Below are 15,820 nucleotides of genomic sequence, written 5' to 3'. Positions count from 1 at the left end.
TCACATAAAGGTTTGAGGATATGAATTATTGAAGCAGAAAAGCAAAAGTATGTTAATCCTTAAAAGGTGTAATTTGTGTGAATAAAATATATTTATTTTTATTTGTGTTCTTTATTTTAATTTTATTTATTAGAAAATGTGACAAGTCTTTTTTAAGTTAGGTCTGTTTTGTCTGTTTTATTTAATCGTATTGGATATTTAGATTCATTATAAATGTTTACAGTGCTCTGATAACAAGTATCGGTTAGTTAATAATCGAAACAATAATGATTAATAATAAAACGAATTAGAAGAACAACAAATGTATGACAATAATTGTTCTATTACAATAAATGTGTAAACTAGTCATTCAAAATGTGACAACCATCAAAGTATTTTAAAAACTATAAATTAATAAAACGTGATGATACAAAAAACATCTGCACCGTCTTCAGGGATTTTCTGATCTCCAGTTCATGTTTCTAATCGGACACAATTCGTGGCCCTACCAGCAGCAGGAAGCGGAACCGCCGTGCGAATCATTCCCCGCCAGTTTCTGCCCGAACCGGTGGTGGTGTTGCTCTACTGTGTCCGCGGTGACGACATGGAGCCGGTGGCCGAGCATCTGGTCGGCGACATGTCGAAGAGCGAGATCCTGAGGGGGATCATCACCGAGAAGCTGAGCACCGCCGCCCGGGAGATCCTGGCGGTGGTGGAGAGGACCGTGTCCGGGTACGAGGAGGAGGCGGCGGGCTTCAGGCTGGAGGTGGAGCAGCAGAGGAGGCAGCTGGAGGCGCTGCTGCTGGTGTCCCACATCAAACTGGAGGCAACAGGTCAACACTACTTCAACTTCACGTCCAATAGCGAAGCCCGTTTTCAAAACCGCTCATTTGACGTTGCGGTTTCAGTGTAGGATTTAGTGACATCTAGTGGTGGAGTTGCGTGTTGCAGCTGAAGACCCCTCACCCCCCCCTTTCAAACATGAAGGAGAACCTGTTGTAGATTCAGGTGTCATAAAAACTCAAAAGGTTTAGTTTGTCCAATCTGGGCTACTGTAAAAAACATGGCTGCCTCCGTAGAGAGGACCCGCTCCTGATGAGTATATATAAAGTGTTTAAATATAAATGGCTCATTCTACGGTAAAGAAAACAACAATTCGTACAATCTAGATGAAACACACCAGTGAAAACATCAGTAGGATTATTGTATACAAAATGTCTGCCAATAGATCCTTTTCACCTAAATCTTACACACTGGACCTTTTTAAATGACCAGGATCGAACAGTTAAAGGGTCATAGATATATAACACACAGGATGTGGGTTTTATGACCTATACTGCAGGCGGCCTCCAGGGGGCGATCCAGATGCTTGGTTTCAGTTATGGAGAGTATCTGTATATAGTCTGTGGTCTGGAAGGTAACGGTTGATCCCCGGTGACTGAATCAAACGTTTTCCTCTGATGCAGATGACCAGCAGCTGTTTCCCGTCTCCGAGCCGCCGCCGCCGCCGCCGGAGGAGGAGTCAGGAGGGGGAGAACCTGTCGAAGAGGAGCAACAGCACAAATATGAGCTGAGTACGTCTCGGAATTTCTGATTTCAGATTCTGTTCGGCTCCGTGTCCAAGTGATGACGTGGTTTTCATGCAGAGAAACAAAGTCTATGAATGTGCTGAGCTCTGACTGAGTCGTCCCCTTGAACTGAAGCACAACTGAACACTGGATATTACCCATGATCCTCTGCTTCCTGAACCAGAAGAGCTGTTTAGAATTCTTCATATTTCCGTATTTTACTGCTGAATATTGGAGATAAACTCTTAATGACCTTTAAGTCTTTTTAACCGATCTACAGTTCAGCTCTACTCTTCAACTCGCTCTTATCATTTGACAGATTTACATTGTTGTATATAAATGAAGACTGTATAGTCACAGATACATGTTTGTGTTGAGGTGTGGAGGCGGACGGAGGAGTGAGTCTCCTCTGCTTCACCGGAGAATACCATGTGGAGGAGGAGTCCACTGAACAAGCTTTACCGACGCCCACAAAGGACCAGGAACCAATCACGGAGCTGGATATTGACACATTGACAGGGTAACAAGGAACAAATGTGGACACCTGTCTGTCTGTCTGACTGTCTGTCTGTCTGTCTGACTGACCCGTGAAGTATCGTCATGATTCTCATCCGTTTTATTTCAAATTTCAGGTCATTTACTCCCTCAGTTCAGTCTTACAGGCGGAGCGCTGGCAGACAGCGCATCAGTGAAGTAGAGAACCACGTAGATCTCAGAATCCGCATCCTGGGGGACTCGCGGATTAACACCCTCTCGAGTGAAGGTGAGTTTAAATCGTCTCAGGCGTCACATGTTCAGCAGCTCTGGTTCTTGATAGACTCTTTGATAGAAGCTTTTTGAAGTTTTAATGTGAAAAGTGCAGCTGTAAAAACCAATCCATAAAATCTGATAAAAAATGAAAATGTTTCGTTCATGTGGTTCAAACTGTGCAGAACCAATTCGATGATCGGAGACGTCTTTACCTGATTGTTCGTCTGCGTGTTCCAGTGTTTCAGAAGTACCCGCTGCAGGAGCTGCAGTGTCGTCGTGGTCTCCAGGAGACGGACTTCCTGCACCTGCTCAGGTCCACCTTCCCTCAGCTGGCGGCCGACTTTGATTTCTTCACGACCGACAGGAGCAGGAAGCTGCACCCGCTGAAGGTCGAGACGCTGACGCCGGAGGAGATCCACCGCAGCATCAGGTCCAACGGAAACTCCGCCCTCTACATCCGACTGAAGGTGCAGCGGGTTGTCTCAGTTAGGAACTTACGACGTTTGACTTGTTCTCCCAAACACGGCGCAGTATTTGGATTTTATTCCTCTGTGCTGGCGACACCTGTTGGTCGGAGGTTTTATATTTCCACGTTGTGAACACAATATCTCAAGAACACCTCGAGGGAAGTTCTTCCAATTTGGTGCAAACGTTCACTTGGACTCGGGGATTAACTGATTTAGATTTCAGTGGTTCAAGGTTAAAGGTCACGGTGACTGAGACACTGGTTGGTGGAGACAGAGATTGTTTATATTAGTCATTCAAATATTTGAGTCTCTTGTTTAGTTTTCTGTGTGGGAGATTATTGACCTTTATGTAGCCAATTCTATAAACAGTGCTAAATTTCAGGTGGAATCACTTAAAGAAACTTTTTGAATTTCCTAAATTTTTTCTGCCATTTTTACTGATTTTTCTTTCGGTGTTTCAGAAGCAAGAGGAGCCCCAGGTCTCTGAGGAAGAGTTTCCTCCGTCACAGAGAGAAGCTGCAGCTGCTGATTCTCCGTCCGGTCGCTCAGAGTACGTCCTGCTGTAAACGACACTTAATCCTCTGATCACATGAAATTAGTAACTACAACACAACAGAAGAGACTTGTGCTAAGACGGAGTTTATTTATTTATTCATGACTCTGCCTCTAACCTCTATTTCTCTGGTTGTTGTCGCCCAGAGTTCAGTCTGACAGGTGCAGGCCTCGGATCAAGGAAACACGGAACCACATCACTCTCAAGCTCCGCATCCTGGAGGACCCTGAGACCCAAATGCTCTCAAATGATGGTACTTTTAATTCTTATATTCTATGTCTATTGTAAGTTAACAATCAGGAGAAAAACTTGTGTTGCGTGAACGAGGCATAAGACAATGAATTTGTATCTGTCAATCAAAGAATCGTTGCAGCCGAGTAACTGTACTCGCTCTCTGTCTCCTGTCAGTATATCAGATGTGCCCGCTGCAGCAGCTGCAGTGTCCTCGTGGTCTCCAGGAGCCGGACTTCCTGCACCTGCTCAGGTCCACCTTCCCTCAGCTGGCTGGAGATAAACCGTTTGACGTCTTCACGTCTGATAGACACAGGAAACTTCATCCTCTGAGGGTCAAGAGTCTGACGCCAGAGGTGATCAACAGGAGCATCTTGACCTGTGGCCGTGCTTTCCTCTGCATCCGACTGAAGGTATGCTCTCTGATTTATTACTTAGTCAAACTCTTTCTCGTTATTTTGTGCTTCACTTGAGAATCTAACTTTTCTTTTTTAGCCTCTTGATAAACTCGAGAGCAAAGAGGAAGATCTTCCATCCGCCGCTGATCCAACCGGCCTGGACTCCAGGTACAAATCCAAAAGCCGTTTTCTCTCGTAACTTCACTTGTTGTCAAGCAGCTCCTGATCTCTAGCAATGTTGTTTCCTAGAGAGAAGAAGTGGGGGCGACCTGGGAGCATTAACTCAAAGAACCACATCGATTTCAAGATCTGGATCTTGGAGGATTCGCAGATCAAGAGACTCTCACTCGACAGTAAATAGAAAGAGCTTTAAATTAGGGCTGCCTTGTTTAAACTCAGTTGAGTAACTGATTGTGTGATTCTTCCCTGTTTCCCTCCAGTGTATCAGAAGCTCCCAGGGCAGAAGCTGCAGTGTCCTCGTGGTCTCCAGGACACAGACTTCCTACGCCTGCTCAGGTCCACCTTCCCTCAGCTGGCAGGAGATAAACCGTTTGACATCTTGACAGCTGACAGATCCAGGAGGCTGCTGCCTCTCAGAGTCAACACGCTGACGCCAGAGGAGATCAGCAGGAGCATCAGTAGTTGTGGCCGTTCATCTCTCTACATCCGACCAAAGGTGAAAACATTCAGTTTGAGTCATGAAGCCGGTTAAGAACCAGTGTCGTTGTGCTGTAAACAAAATCCCACAGCAGGATTAATATGTTACGTCCTGTCTCTACCTGCTGCTCCACCCCTCAGCCGAGCTCTACGGAGATGTTTGTGTTGTTGTGAACACGTCTGAGCGGAGAATCACCTGCTGCGTTGTTTATGTGTGAAAGACACACTCTGGAGAAATCCCTGACACTAATCTCCGGACATCCTCCGGAGTTCATGTCTGAAACAGTTAAAGAAATACTCTGTTTTCAATGGAATCATCTCTTTTAGCATCTGGATGAACTCCAGAGCCGAGAGGAGCACGTTCCATCTGCTGCTGATCAAACCAACCTGAACACCAGGTAAATCAAAAAGAAGAAACTACTTTCACAAACATATACGTCATCAACCAGCTCCTGATCTCTGACATCATCGTTTCCCAGCGTTCAGTCTGACAGGAAGAAGGTGGGCAGACCTCGCCTCGAGAGCTTGGATTTCAAGATCTGCATCCTGGAGGACAGGCAGCTCAACAGGATCTCATTCAACAGTACAGTTAACAAGCTTCTGTATTCACGTTTCTAGGTGGAGTGGTACAGCAGCTTTGAGATGAAACTCGCTCTCTTCCTGTTTCCCTCCAGTGTTTCAGACGTGCCCGCTGCAGCAGCTGCAGTGTCCTCGTGGTCTCCAGGAGACGGACTTCCTGCACCTGCTCAGGTCCACCTTCCCTCAGCTGGCAGGAGATAAACCTTTTGACTTCTTGAAGTCCGACAGAAGCAAGGAACTTCATCCTCTGAGGGCCAAGACGCTGACGCCAGAGGAGATCCACAGGAGCATCGGCTCCAACGGACGTTCAATCCTCTACATCCAGCTGAAGGTCCGAGTCTTTATTTACAGTCTATTTCTTTTGAAAGTACTGAGTTCAGCTCCCTGTGTGAAGCATTTTTATTGACTTGTTCTCCGTGACGGGGTTTGATTGGTCGTCCAGGATTTTGATTTTCCAGTCTTTTCTTGTGTCTGTGTTTTGTTGAGCTAAAACATTTCCTCTACCCAGGCTCCAGAAGAAGCTCAATCCAATAAGGAAACGTCTCGTGTCCTGCAGGGAGACGTTGACGCTGCTGAACAAACCAGACTGAGGTGAGTCATGATGAACATTGAGTCTGTATGGCTCTCATTTCTTCACAGTGTCCTAACTGTCTCGTTTGTGTCCTGGCAGCAGAGACGACGTTCGGTCCAGCAGCTCAACGTCACAAGGACAAGAAGACGAGGACATTGAAACAAAGGAAAACGATAGCAAGTCGCTGGATCGGTGGTCTTTGCACGTTTTTGACAGCGAGAGGGAAGAAGACGAGACGATTGAGGAAGACAACGATTGGAAACCAGACAAAAGTGAAAAGAATCTGAGGAAAAGAGAGTCAGAGAAGACACAGAGGCTCCGAGTCAAACCATCAGGCACCACAATGAAGAGGAGGCGAATCCTGTCGTCTCCGCCGGCATCGTCTCCACTGGCAGCGTCTTCACGGGCATCGTCTCCACGGGCAGCGTCTTCACGGGCATCGTCTTCACGGGCATTGTCTACACGGGCATCGTCTCCACGGGCGGTTACTGCCGAAGGTGAGGTTATTCCGTCCTGTAAAGTCTGTGGAGCTGTGCGTCGGTCAGTGAGCTTGGTGATCAAACACGCCTGGAGTCACGTGGACGATCCGGCGCGGCTCTGTGGCGTTTGTGGAAAATGTTCGGAGTCCGTGGAGGAGCTGAGACGTCACCTTCAGAGTCACCAGAAGACTCACGGCTGTCACATCTGTGGAAAGTTTTTCCTCTCCACCAACGGCCTGAAAGGACACATCGCACGACACAACGGAGAGAAGCCGTACGAATGTAACATCTGCCACAAGGCGTTCACTGAGAACTGGGTGCTGAGCTCTCACATGATGATCCACAGTGTCAAGACGTCGCACACGTGTGACGTTTGTCAAAAACCCTTCCCCTCGAAGATGAAGCTCAAACTTCACCGTGCGGCGCACTCGGAACCGGCGGCGAGAGCGCGGTCGCACGTCTGCGAAATCTGCAGCAGAAAGTTCCACACGTCCTGGAGGCTGCAGGCGCACACGAGGAGCCACAGCGGAGAGAGGTCGCACGCCGGCGGTAAACACAGCGGAGAGTTCTCGTCCAAGTCGAAGCTGATGACTCGCATCAAGATCCACACGTTATAAATCCACCGTCTGCAGCTCGGCCTGACAACTTTTTATTAAACTGATCGATTCAGCGTTTGTCACGTGAACAGAAAAAACGCTCACTGACGTTTTTATTTTGTCAAAGCTTTAACTGTTGCTCTTGGAAAGATTGAAAGTTCCACATCTTCTCAGTGTTTTGCTAAATTAATGAATCGATTTTTCAAAACAGTTACAGGTTTTTATTTTGGTGTTTGATTGATGAATTCATTTGTTTCTTCATCGCGGACGCGTATAAGCTCTTCATCACACTCTAGATTCTGTCCAAACCTAAACATTTTAAATGTGTAATTTTATCTTTTTGTCTGTTTGAACAAAGTTTGTTCCAAAGTATGTTGAAGTTCTGTGATGTTCGATGCGTTACTCTGACCTGAAGTTATACCAGTTTTTTTATTTGGGGAAAAAAACATGAAAAATAATAGATTGAACAGTTTATTTTGCTGGTTGTTTTTGCAGATTCAGATGATCAGATTTGAGCAGATTACACAGATTCTGGCACGTGTGTAATCTGTGTAAAAGGTTTTGTTGATTTAATGTTTGAAAAATATATTTTTTAATCAAGTTTGTGTTGATGTTTTATTGACTCACAAAACAAGTGTGTTCCTAATTTAGTGATCGCTCAGGAGCACAGAACAGAAAGTGCAGTTAATCTCCGGTGAATGTGATCGACTGGTTTTCACAGTGACTGTAAAATTACTAACTAACGAGTTTATTTAAACCTTTTATTTTTTTATACGTTTTTTAACCAGTGAGCGAAGATGCTCTGACGTTTCTTTGCTGTTTGGATTAAATTTTATTTTTTTATACGTTTTTTTTAATCATTAAACCGATGTTTTCTTATATTTTTGTTTTCTTTTACAGTATATAAAGACGATCAGTGACTGAATTTAAAGATGGACGACGTGTCTCCACTTCCCACTGTGCAGATTTCGGTTGTATTTCTCGGCCAATCACGTGTCTCAGTCTCAGCTGTCAATCGTGACGTCTCAGCCTGTTTTTATATCATCGAAATGACAGAAACCATCTTAGAAAAACATTTATTTAAAGTCTTTGATTCTTTTAGTTTGGTCCATGTCCCATCTGCTAACATGGAGGAGTTTTCGGCTTCATTTTGGAAGCTGTGGTGTCGTCCATCTTTGTTTTACTTACTTTTACACTTTAAGTTTTAATTGAAATTGAGAAAATGAAAAAAAAAATCATAAACACCGGATATTTCTCATTTAAACGTCCCTGCCAGACTTTTTAATCAACAAGGTGGAACCGATGCCATTGTGGTGGTTTCCAGTCGGACGATTATTGCGGCTGCACCAATACCATCGCCTCACGGGAATCGAACCGAAAACAAACCCGACGACATGTGGACGGACAGAAGCTCCGGGGACATGTCGAAGAGCGAGATCCTGAGGGGGATCATCACCGAGAAGCTGAGCACCGCCGCCCGGGAGATCCTGGCGGTGGTGGAGAGGACCGTGTCCGGGTACGAGGAGGAGGCGGCGGGCTTCAGGCTGGAGGTGGAGCAGCAGAGGAGGCAGCTGGAGGCGCTGCTGCAGCCGCGGGTCCGACTGGAGAAGAGTGGTCAGGACATCCAATAATGTTCATTTGAAAACACTGAAGTCCCTTTACTCTGACACGTCCACTCCAACTTCCTGTTTACACTCTCATCAACATGATGGCGTCCGTCCCTTCACCCAGATATCAGAGCATCACATCTGTAAATTGTCAGATTTAATCTCTTTATCTCTTTATTCAGTTCATTTTTTTTAAAAAGGGCCGATTTGAAGTTTATGTGCTCACACAGAAAATACACGTTAATACAGAGAAATACACGTTAATTACACGTTAGTAAAAGGAAATACACGTTCATGATTTACAGTTTTTTTTTACGTTTGCATAAAGAAAAACATAAACAAAAGTCTTTATTCTGTCTGTGCTTTGTATTTATAATAATTATTTACCTTTTACTTCTAAGCTCTGAACCCAGATGTGGACGGACATGATGTGGTTGTTATAAATGAAGAGGAAGAGGAGGAAGAGGAGGAGGAGGAAGAGGAGCACACACAGCAGCCAGGTATGTTCTCCCTCTGTCCCCGGGTCCCTGAGGTCAGGGTCCCTCTGTTTGTTTACATTCGTTAAAGCTCAGTCTAAAGCACAGATTCAGGTCTGAGGATCTGCTGAGTTTATATTATTATTATGAATTATTATTGATATTATTTCCATTAATTATCACGACTGTGGTGTCGCCATCGTTTAATTTGTCCTGCTCCAGTTTCCTAATGAACCCAAACGTTTAATTACACCTCTCATAATAACATAAGAAATCCCCTGCCTCACACTGGACTTGTGTCTGTCCAGATGTGGAGGACACCGGGGGACTCGGCCTCCTCTGGTACGACGGTGACGATGATGATGATGATGATGATGATGTTTATGGGGGTAAAGACGAAGAGGAGCACATGGAACCAACAACAAGCTCCAGAAAGAAACGAGAAGATGTGCAGGACCCCGATTATCAAATACCGTCGAGGTTACAAATCTTATTACGACCTGGAGATTAATACTTTGTTTATTATATTTAATGATAAAACACAACTGATGTTATTTTGTCGTCAACGTCGTCCAGGACGTTTACACCCAGAGTTCAGTCTGGCAGGAGGAAGCTCGGCCGAACTCGAATCCTCGACACACAGAACCACGTGGATCTGAAGATCCGCATCCTGGAGGACTCGCACACCGACGTGCTCACGAGGAACGGTTGGTTTCGGGTATTTCACTCGATAGATACTCATTCAAGGAGAAAGGAGTTATCAATCCACGTATCAAATTTCATCTCAGCTTTTATCATTAAATATTTTAAACTTTGATGAATGTTAGTGGATAAATAATCTAATTTAAATCTTCAGGTCTTTGTTCACTTTGTTGTTTCCAGTTTGATTCTTCGCCTCATGAAGACATTTCCTCTGCTCCAGTGTTTCAGAAATGTCCCGTGCAGCAGCTGCAGTGTCCTCGCGGTCTCCAGGAGACGGACTTCCTGCGCCTGCTCAGGTCCACCTTCCCGCAGCTGACGGCCGATCAACCGTTTGACGTCTTCACGACCGACAGGAGCAGGAAGCTGCAGCGTCTGAGAGCCCGGACGCTGACGCCGGAGGAGATCCACCGGAGCATCAGGTCGACCGGAGCAGGAAACTCCGCCCTCTACATCCGACTGAAGGTTTGATTTCATCCACGATACTTTCATTATCATTTAGGTGATTTATACTGATCTGATTCCATCCATTAGTAAATAATAACTTATATCATGTTGCCCTGTTTTATAAAAGTGGAGAAGAAAATATAGCTGCAGTGATTTTGTTGTTTTTTATGAAAGTTGTTTGTGAACACATGTTTTACAGAGCGGAGACGATCCTCTGATCAGCACTGGAGATCTTCATCCTCTGCAGAGACAAGACGCCACCAGAGATTCTGCGTCCAGCTCCGTGACGCTGACGGCCGATCAAACCGAAATGTACGAGAGGTAAAGAAACATCAAAAAGACGGCGACTATCAGAGATGAGCTTGCTGACCTTAAAATATCCTTTCTAATAAAGTCCAGCAATGAAAATGTAAAATATAAAGATTTCTGTCAATTGTCTTTCAGCTCGTCGTCTCCCAGAGATCAGTCTGAGAAGAGGAGGCGTGGTCGACCTCGGCTCAGTGAAGCGTCCAATCACCACTCTCTCAGGATCTGCTTGGTGGAAGATTCCCCCTCGGGCGTCCTCTCAAAAAGCGGTAAATGCAAAAGATATAAACTGACTCCTCGTGTAAATAAGTGTTTGGTTTGTCTGATGTGTTTCTCTCTGTTTCAGTGTTGATGAAATCCTCAGTTCAGCACCTGAAGTGTCCTCGAGGGCTCCAGGAGCCGGACTTCCTGGACCTGTTGAAGTCCACCTTCCCTCAACTGACCGGAGACAACAAAATGTTTGACGTGTTCAAATCCGACCGGAGCAGGAAACTCCAGAGGCTCAAAGTAAGGACCCTGACACCAGAGGACATCTGCAGGAGCCTGAAGTCCACTGGGATTGAAAGAACCCTGCTTTACATCAAACAGAAGGTAAATGATGTTTGTAGTATTACATTACTCATAATAATGTTGTAGCGTGTCGTACGAAATATTAATTTGTGCAAAAAAATTCTCACAGACTGAAGAGGAGGAGGAGGAGGAAGATCTTCAACTCTTACCGAGAAAGGTCGAGGCCACAGATGATTCTCAGTCCGCTGTCGCCACGGTGATAAACAGTGGAGAAGCAGGAAGTGGTTCAAGGTAATTTTAAACAGAAGTCAGAGTTTTATATTTAGTTATTTTATTCTGAAGTCAACATTTATTTCCTTCACATGTAACTCACACATAAATAAACAGTCAACACAGTTTGTTTTTTGCTCCACATCAGCTCAACGTCACAACACAACGTGGACCCCGAAGAAGCAGCTGAGAGCGAAGTGGCGTCCAATGAGGAAAAAGATGCAGTTGACGACAGAGACGACTGGAAACCCGACATTGAGCCGCAGAACTCTGAGACAAGGAGGCGACGGCCCAAACCTTACGTCGTGGAGAGAAGTAAGACGCCCTGCAGAGTGTGTGGCGTTTGGTACAAGGTCCTCGGCAGCTTGATCAAACACGCCTGGAGCCACGTGGACGAGTCGCCGTGCGCCTGCGGAGTCTGCGGTGAACGTCCAGAATCTGTCGAAGAGTTAAAGAAACATCTCAGAAACCAACACCAGACTCACGCCTGTTCACACTGTGGAAAGTCTTTCTCCACCGTCACCGGCCTCAGCATCCACACCACGCTGCACACAGGAAACCGACCCTTCACGTGTGAAGATTGCGGCAAAACCTTCGCTCACAGGTCTAGTCTGAGCGTGCATCACTGGGTTCACGTGGCGGACAAACCGCACAGGTGTGACATTTGTCCGAAAGCTTTCGGTCTGATGGCGCAGCTCAAAGCTCACAGGAAGATACACACAGGTCGAGACAAGTACCAGTGCAACATCTGCGGTAAACTCGTCTGCGACCTCCGATCTCTAGCCCGCCACAAGGCGACGCACTCGGGCGAGAGACGCTACGGCTGCGAAGTTTGTGGGAAACGTTTCAAGCTTCCCTTCACGTTGAAGTCACACGAGAAGATCCACACGGTCAGAGAGCGGCCGTACCTCTGCGACATCTGCTGCAAAACCTTCCTGTCCAACTGCGCCTTGACGACGCACATGAAAACGCACAGCGACGAGCGGCCGTTCATCTGCAACGTCTGCAGCAAGGGCTTCATTTCCAACGGCCAGCTGAAGGCCCACATGCGGGTGCACACCGGCGAGGCGCCGTACGGCTGCTCCGAGTGTGGTCGCTTCTTCAAAAGCAAGACTCACCTGAAAAACCACATCAGGAGCCACTCGGGCATCAAACTGTTCGTCTGCGCCGTTTGTGGGAAGGCGTGTTCCCGCCAGGAACACCTGACTGTCCACATGAGGACGCACAACGGAGAGAGACCGTACAAATGTTCGCTCTGCGACAAAGCGTTCACTCAGAGCCACTGTCTGAAAACACACATGAAGAGTCACTGCGCGGAAGAAAACTAGAAGTTTCCGTCCACCTGAACGCAGTTTTAAAACCAAATGTCACTTTTGTACTTGAGAAGATTTTTAACCGATTTATTTACGCTATGTTCTATATGAAAAAAGCCTCCGGTGCTGGATTTGAAAATGTCCAACGAAACTTGAAAAGAAAACGAGATTAAACATCATTTTTTATTAAGGTGCTGATCCTGAGCTTCTAGCGGTAGCAACAGAAAAGTTATTTTAACGTACGGCGAGATCACTCCTGCAAAACATTAACGCTTGTTTAACTCTGTTGTTCAGAAACGTTAAAATGTCCGACGTTCTTTACTGATTATTATTACTGTAGCTCGTGTTGCATTGAGGGTGAGTGGGAAATGAGATGTTTCCTCCAATCGGATTGAATCGTTGTCAAACAAATGATCCTTCATTTCTTAACTACTTGATGTGAATCTCAAATCCCACGTGCTCCTGAAGGCAGCATATGGTGTGCTTCTTTAAAGCAGTAAAAATATATAATACATTCTGTAAATTTAAATTGGTGCTTTTTGTTACTACGTACCGCCCGGTTGTTGGCGTCATGGCAGCTCCAGCATGTTGTATTCGGCCAGTATTCGTTGAGTTCGCGTGTGCACGAGCATCAGGGCGTGGATGATGACACGCAGAACGGGCGTGGCCTCACTCTGCTTCTGAACACACACCAGCTGCAGGAAGTACCGTCGGTCAGGGAGGGCAAGAAATACGAACTCAGCCGCCTGGCGGAGCACCCAGGGGTGGTGGGGGGCCAACGCCACCTTGTAGGCGTCTCTGACGTTAAAGAGACACAAGTCAGTGGAAGGTTTTTTTATGCAATAATTGAAAACAGACTGAAGGACGAGGCTGTTACCTGCTCAGCTCTCCGGGGGTTTTGAATTGTCCGTCTGCGTCGGGTCCTTCAGACAAACCCTCTAACATCAGCTTCAGCCACAGCAGAGATCGATGCAGCCTCAGCAGCGTCCTGCAGCCCGAGTCCGTGTGGCGGGCGAAGTCCACCACGCCCGCTTTTAACTCCGCCTCCACCATAGTTCGAACCGAACGATATGCCTCGAGGAAACACAAATACAAACTGACCTCAAACCTGCTCTGTTTGTGAGCAGACGTGTTTTATATGAGTCGTGTGTCTCACCCCGGTTTTAAGTCCAAACGATGGGGGGGTTTGTCCCTGAGCTTCATAGACGTCTGTGCTGTGTTTGAGTGACAGAGCTCGTATCTGTACGACCTTCTCGTTCACCTTCTGGGAGAAGAAACCCACCATTGTCCCGAGAGCCTCCATGAAACTGAAAGAGACGAAAAGATGAAGAGGTTTTATTCATTTATTAACAGTATACGATGACTTTTCTTCTTATATCGGACATTTTGAAGTAACCCTTTTAAGGTTGGGTCGGGTTTTAAATTGTATTTTAATTACTGTATTTATTTATAGTTCTATTTCATTTATACATCCCTTAACTTTCTGACTTACATCTCTTTTGACTTACTCCACTTTTAATATCTTATTTTATTATGTAAACTTATATTTGACCTCTATCCTTTTTACATCTCTTTTTAGTATTTTAACTTTATGTCTGTATCTGTCTTTGCTCACGTGTGTGTGTATTTACTTGAGGAGCTGGTCCCAGCTCTGCAGGTACGGCTCCAGAAGGATATCATCGTCATCGTCGTCAGACAGGCTGGACTTTAAATGCAGCAGCAGCTCTCGAGCCTGGAACTTCTGGCCCGGACACTCCTTTGTAATGAGCGTGGGTTCGTCCTCCTGCAGGAACTCCTCAGGGACCAGCGAGGGTTCCGGCTGAAGGAGGAAGAATAAAGTTCACATATAGAACAGCTTCATATTGTAAACATACTAATTCAAGTTAAAAGATGTATCTTTATTCATTTACACTTTCAATAAAGTGATCATTTCTTTCATTCTACCATCATTTCCCTGTGCGTGTACTTCTTTTAAAAGCTGCTAGTGCAACACGTGTTTGTCAAAGTGAAGAAGACGAGCAAAAGAGTTTCTCTAAATTCTGACGTCAGGTTGAGTTTTATTCTAATAAAGTTTAACTGAACATTACTTTTGTCTTTTACTTTCTTCTTCAAGTTCTGTTAAAGAAATAATTTGACATATGTTTGGGAGAACCTGATGTCTCAAATAATCGCCAATAATCTTAAACTTGATTATTTAAGAATTAAACGTGTGTGCGTGCGTGCTAGCGTGTGGGTGTGTCTTACCGTTTGGCCGTAAGAACGTAGACATGGCTGCCAGGCGCTGCCGCAGTCTCTGACTCCGCCTTGAGCTGAAGAGAAAGAAATAAAGTGCATCATGATTTTTGTCATACTTTCATTATTATTATTATCCAAGCTTTTATTAGGATTTTTATGACTTTTAAGATTCCAGACATCAGTTTTCAGTTCTTGCTTTGTTTAGTTTTATCTTTTTGTGCAGCAATTTGTAACTTTGTGTGATTTGAATAAAGGTTATTATTATTAATAAACATAAAAATAGTTTGTAGTTTATTTAAGAAGTATCGAGTAGCATCACTTGAAAATACTCGAGTACAAGTATCCTAAACTGGCGAGAGGTTACTTTTAACTGGTGTTGACACTCACGTAGCCACAAGGAGCTGACAAAGAGGAACAGAGCCAACATGGCCGCAAGCAGCAGGTAACGAAGCAGTGGCGTCCGTCTGAGGATAACCATGGCGACCAAAAGTACTCACGTTTTCTCTGAGCACACACAAATTAAAACAAACACACAGTTACGAGTCGTCGTCACATTCTCCCTCACTCACTGTCTGTCTCCGTCTCCTGTTGGGGTTAAAGGTCGATCTCTCTCTCTCACCCCCTCAGGCACAGGACGTGCAAACACACACATCGCGGGACGACCTTTGCACTTGACCTTCGTCCCACAGGAAGTTGAGCTCAGACGGTTTTATCACAAACAGAGAGGCGGGTCGAGTCACTTCCTGAAACAAAGCTCTGAATTAGCTCAATCATTTATTCACTGAACTAAAGTAAACAAGACGTCAGAAATAAACATTCGTGGTTATTTTTCATGTTTGTTGTCGTCAACATCACATGATTGGATTATTTGATCTCATTTTAAACTAATTGTTAAATCCTTTAAAACAAAGTCGGAGATTTCGTCAGTTACTCACCCTCTAGTGGACATTAGAGGAACTGCAGCTTCAGACATTTCCAACGCGGTCTTATTCTTCCAGCCTGGTTCCGTTCCTCTCGATCGCCAATCACGTCGTTGTCGTTTTCATCAAACAACGACGTTTGAAGAAACAGCGCCCTCTGCTGGTTGTGCTAGTCGAGCGTTTTGTTCATTAATAACACAAAAGTTTTG

General features: G+C 45.3%; 3 protein-coding genes across 3 annotated transcripts; 2 read left to right on the top strand and 1 right to left on the bottom strand.

Annotated features, from left to right (window-relative positions):
- Nucleotides 1-476: 476 nt before the first annotated feature.
- Nucleotides 477-7,428, top strand: LOC118102879. Its single transcript, XM_035149456.2, has 16 exons — nt 477-812; nt 1,446-1,553; nt 1,926-2,067; nt 2,180-2,310; nt 2,535-2,764; nt 3,226-3,314; nt 3,464-3,570; nt 3,726-3,961; nt 4,044-4,114; nt 4,196-4,299; nt 4,387-4,622; nt 4,931-5,001; nt 5,083-5,186; nt 5,278-5,513; nt 5,691-5,773; nt 5,853-7,428. The coding sequence occupies exons 1-16, from the start codon at nt 584-586 to the stop codon at nt 6,847-6,849; spliced, it is 3,174 nt and encodes a 1,057-aa protein (XP_035005347.2). The 5' UTR covers nt 477-583; the 3' UTR covers nt 6,850-7,428.
- Nucleotides 7,429-8,152: 724 nt separating this feature from the next.
- LOC124851047 (zinc finger protein 502-like) lies at nt 8,153-14,542 on the top strand. Its single transcript, XM_047338799.1, has 10 exons — nt 8,153-8,442; nt 8,837-8,935; nt 9,220-9,391; nt 9,488-9,618; nt 9,834-10,075; nt 10,257-10,378; nt 10,502-10,632; nt 10,710-10,954; nt 11,043-11,164; nt 11,292-14,542. The coding sequence occupies exons 1-10, from the start codon at nt 8,223-8,225 to the stop codon at nt 12,469-12,471; spliced, it is 2,664 nt and encodes an 887-aa protein (XP_047194755.1). The 5' UTR covers nt 8,153-8,222; the 3' UTR covers nt 12,472-14,542.
- LOC118102926 (ceramide-1-phosphate transfer protein) lies at nt 11,188-15,766 on the bottom strand. Its single transcript, XM_047338807.1, has 8 exons — nt 15,627-15,766; nt 15,079-15,434; nt 14,701-14,765; nt 14,088-14,275; nt 13,613-13,763; nt 13,334-13,530; nt 13,010-13,254; nt 11,188-11,581 (listed from the first exon to the last, which is right to left on the bottom strand). The coding sequence occupies exons 2-7, from the start codon at nt 15,167-15,169 to the stop codon at nt 13,026-13,028; spliced, it is 921 nt and encodes a 306-aa protein (XP_047194763.1). The 5' UTR covers nt 15,170-15,434; nt 15,627-15,766; the 3' UTR covers nt 11,188-11,581; nt 13,010-13,025.
- Nucleotides 15,767-15,820: the final 54 nt, after the last annotated feature.

Source organism: Hippoglossus stenolepis, chromosome 23 (assembly GCF_022539355.2).
Source record: "Hippoglossus stenolepis isolate QCI-W04-F060 chromosome 23, HSTE1.2, whole genome shotgun sequence".
Lineage (NCBI taxonomy): Eukaryota > Metazoa > Chordata > Actinopteri > Pleuronectiformes > Pleuronectidae > Hippoglossus > Hippoglossus stenolepis.
The sequence above is the reverse complement of the archived record's forward strand: the minus strand, read 5'-3'. Positions and strand labels throughout refer to the sequence as shown.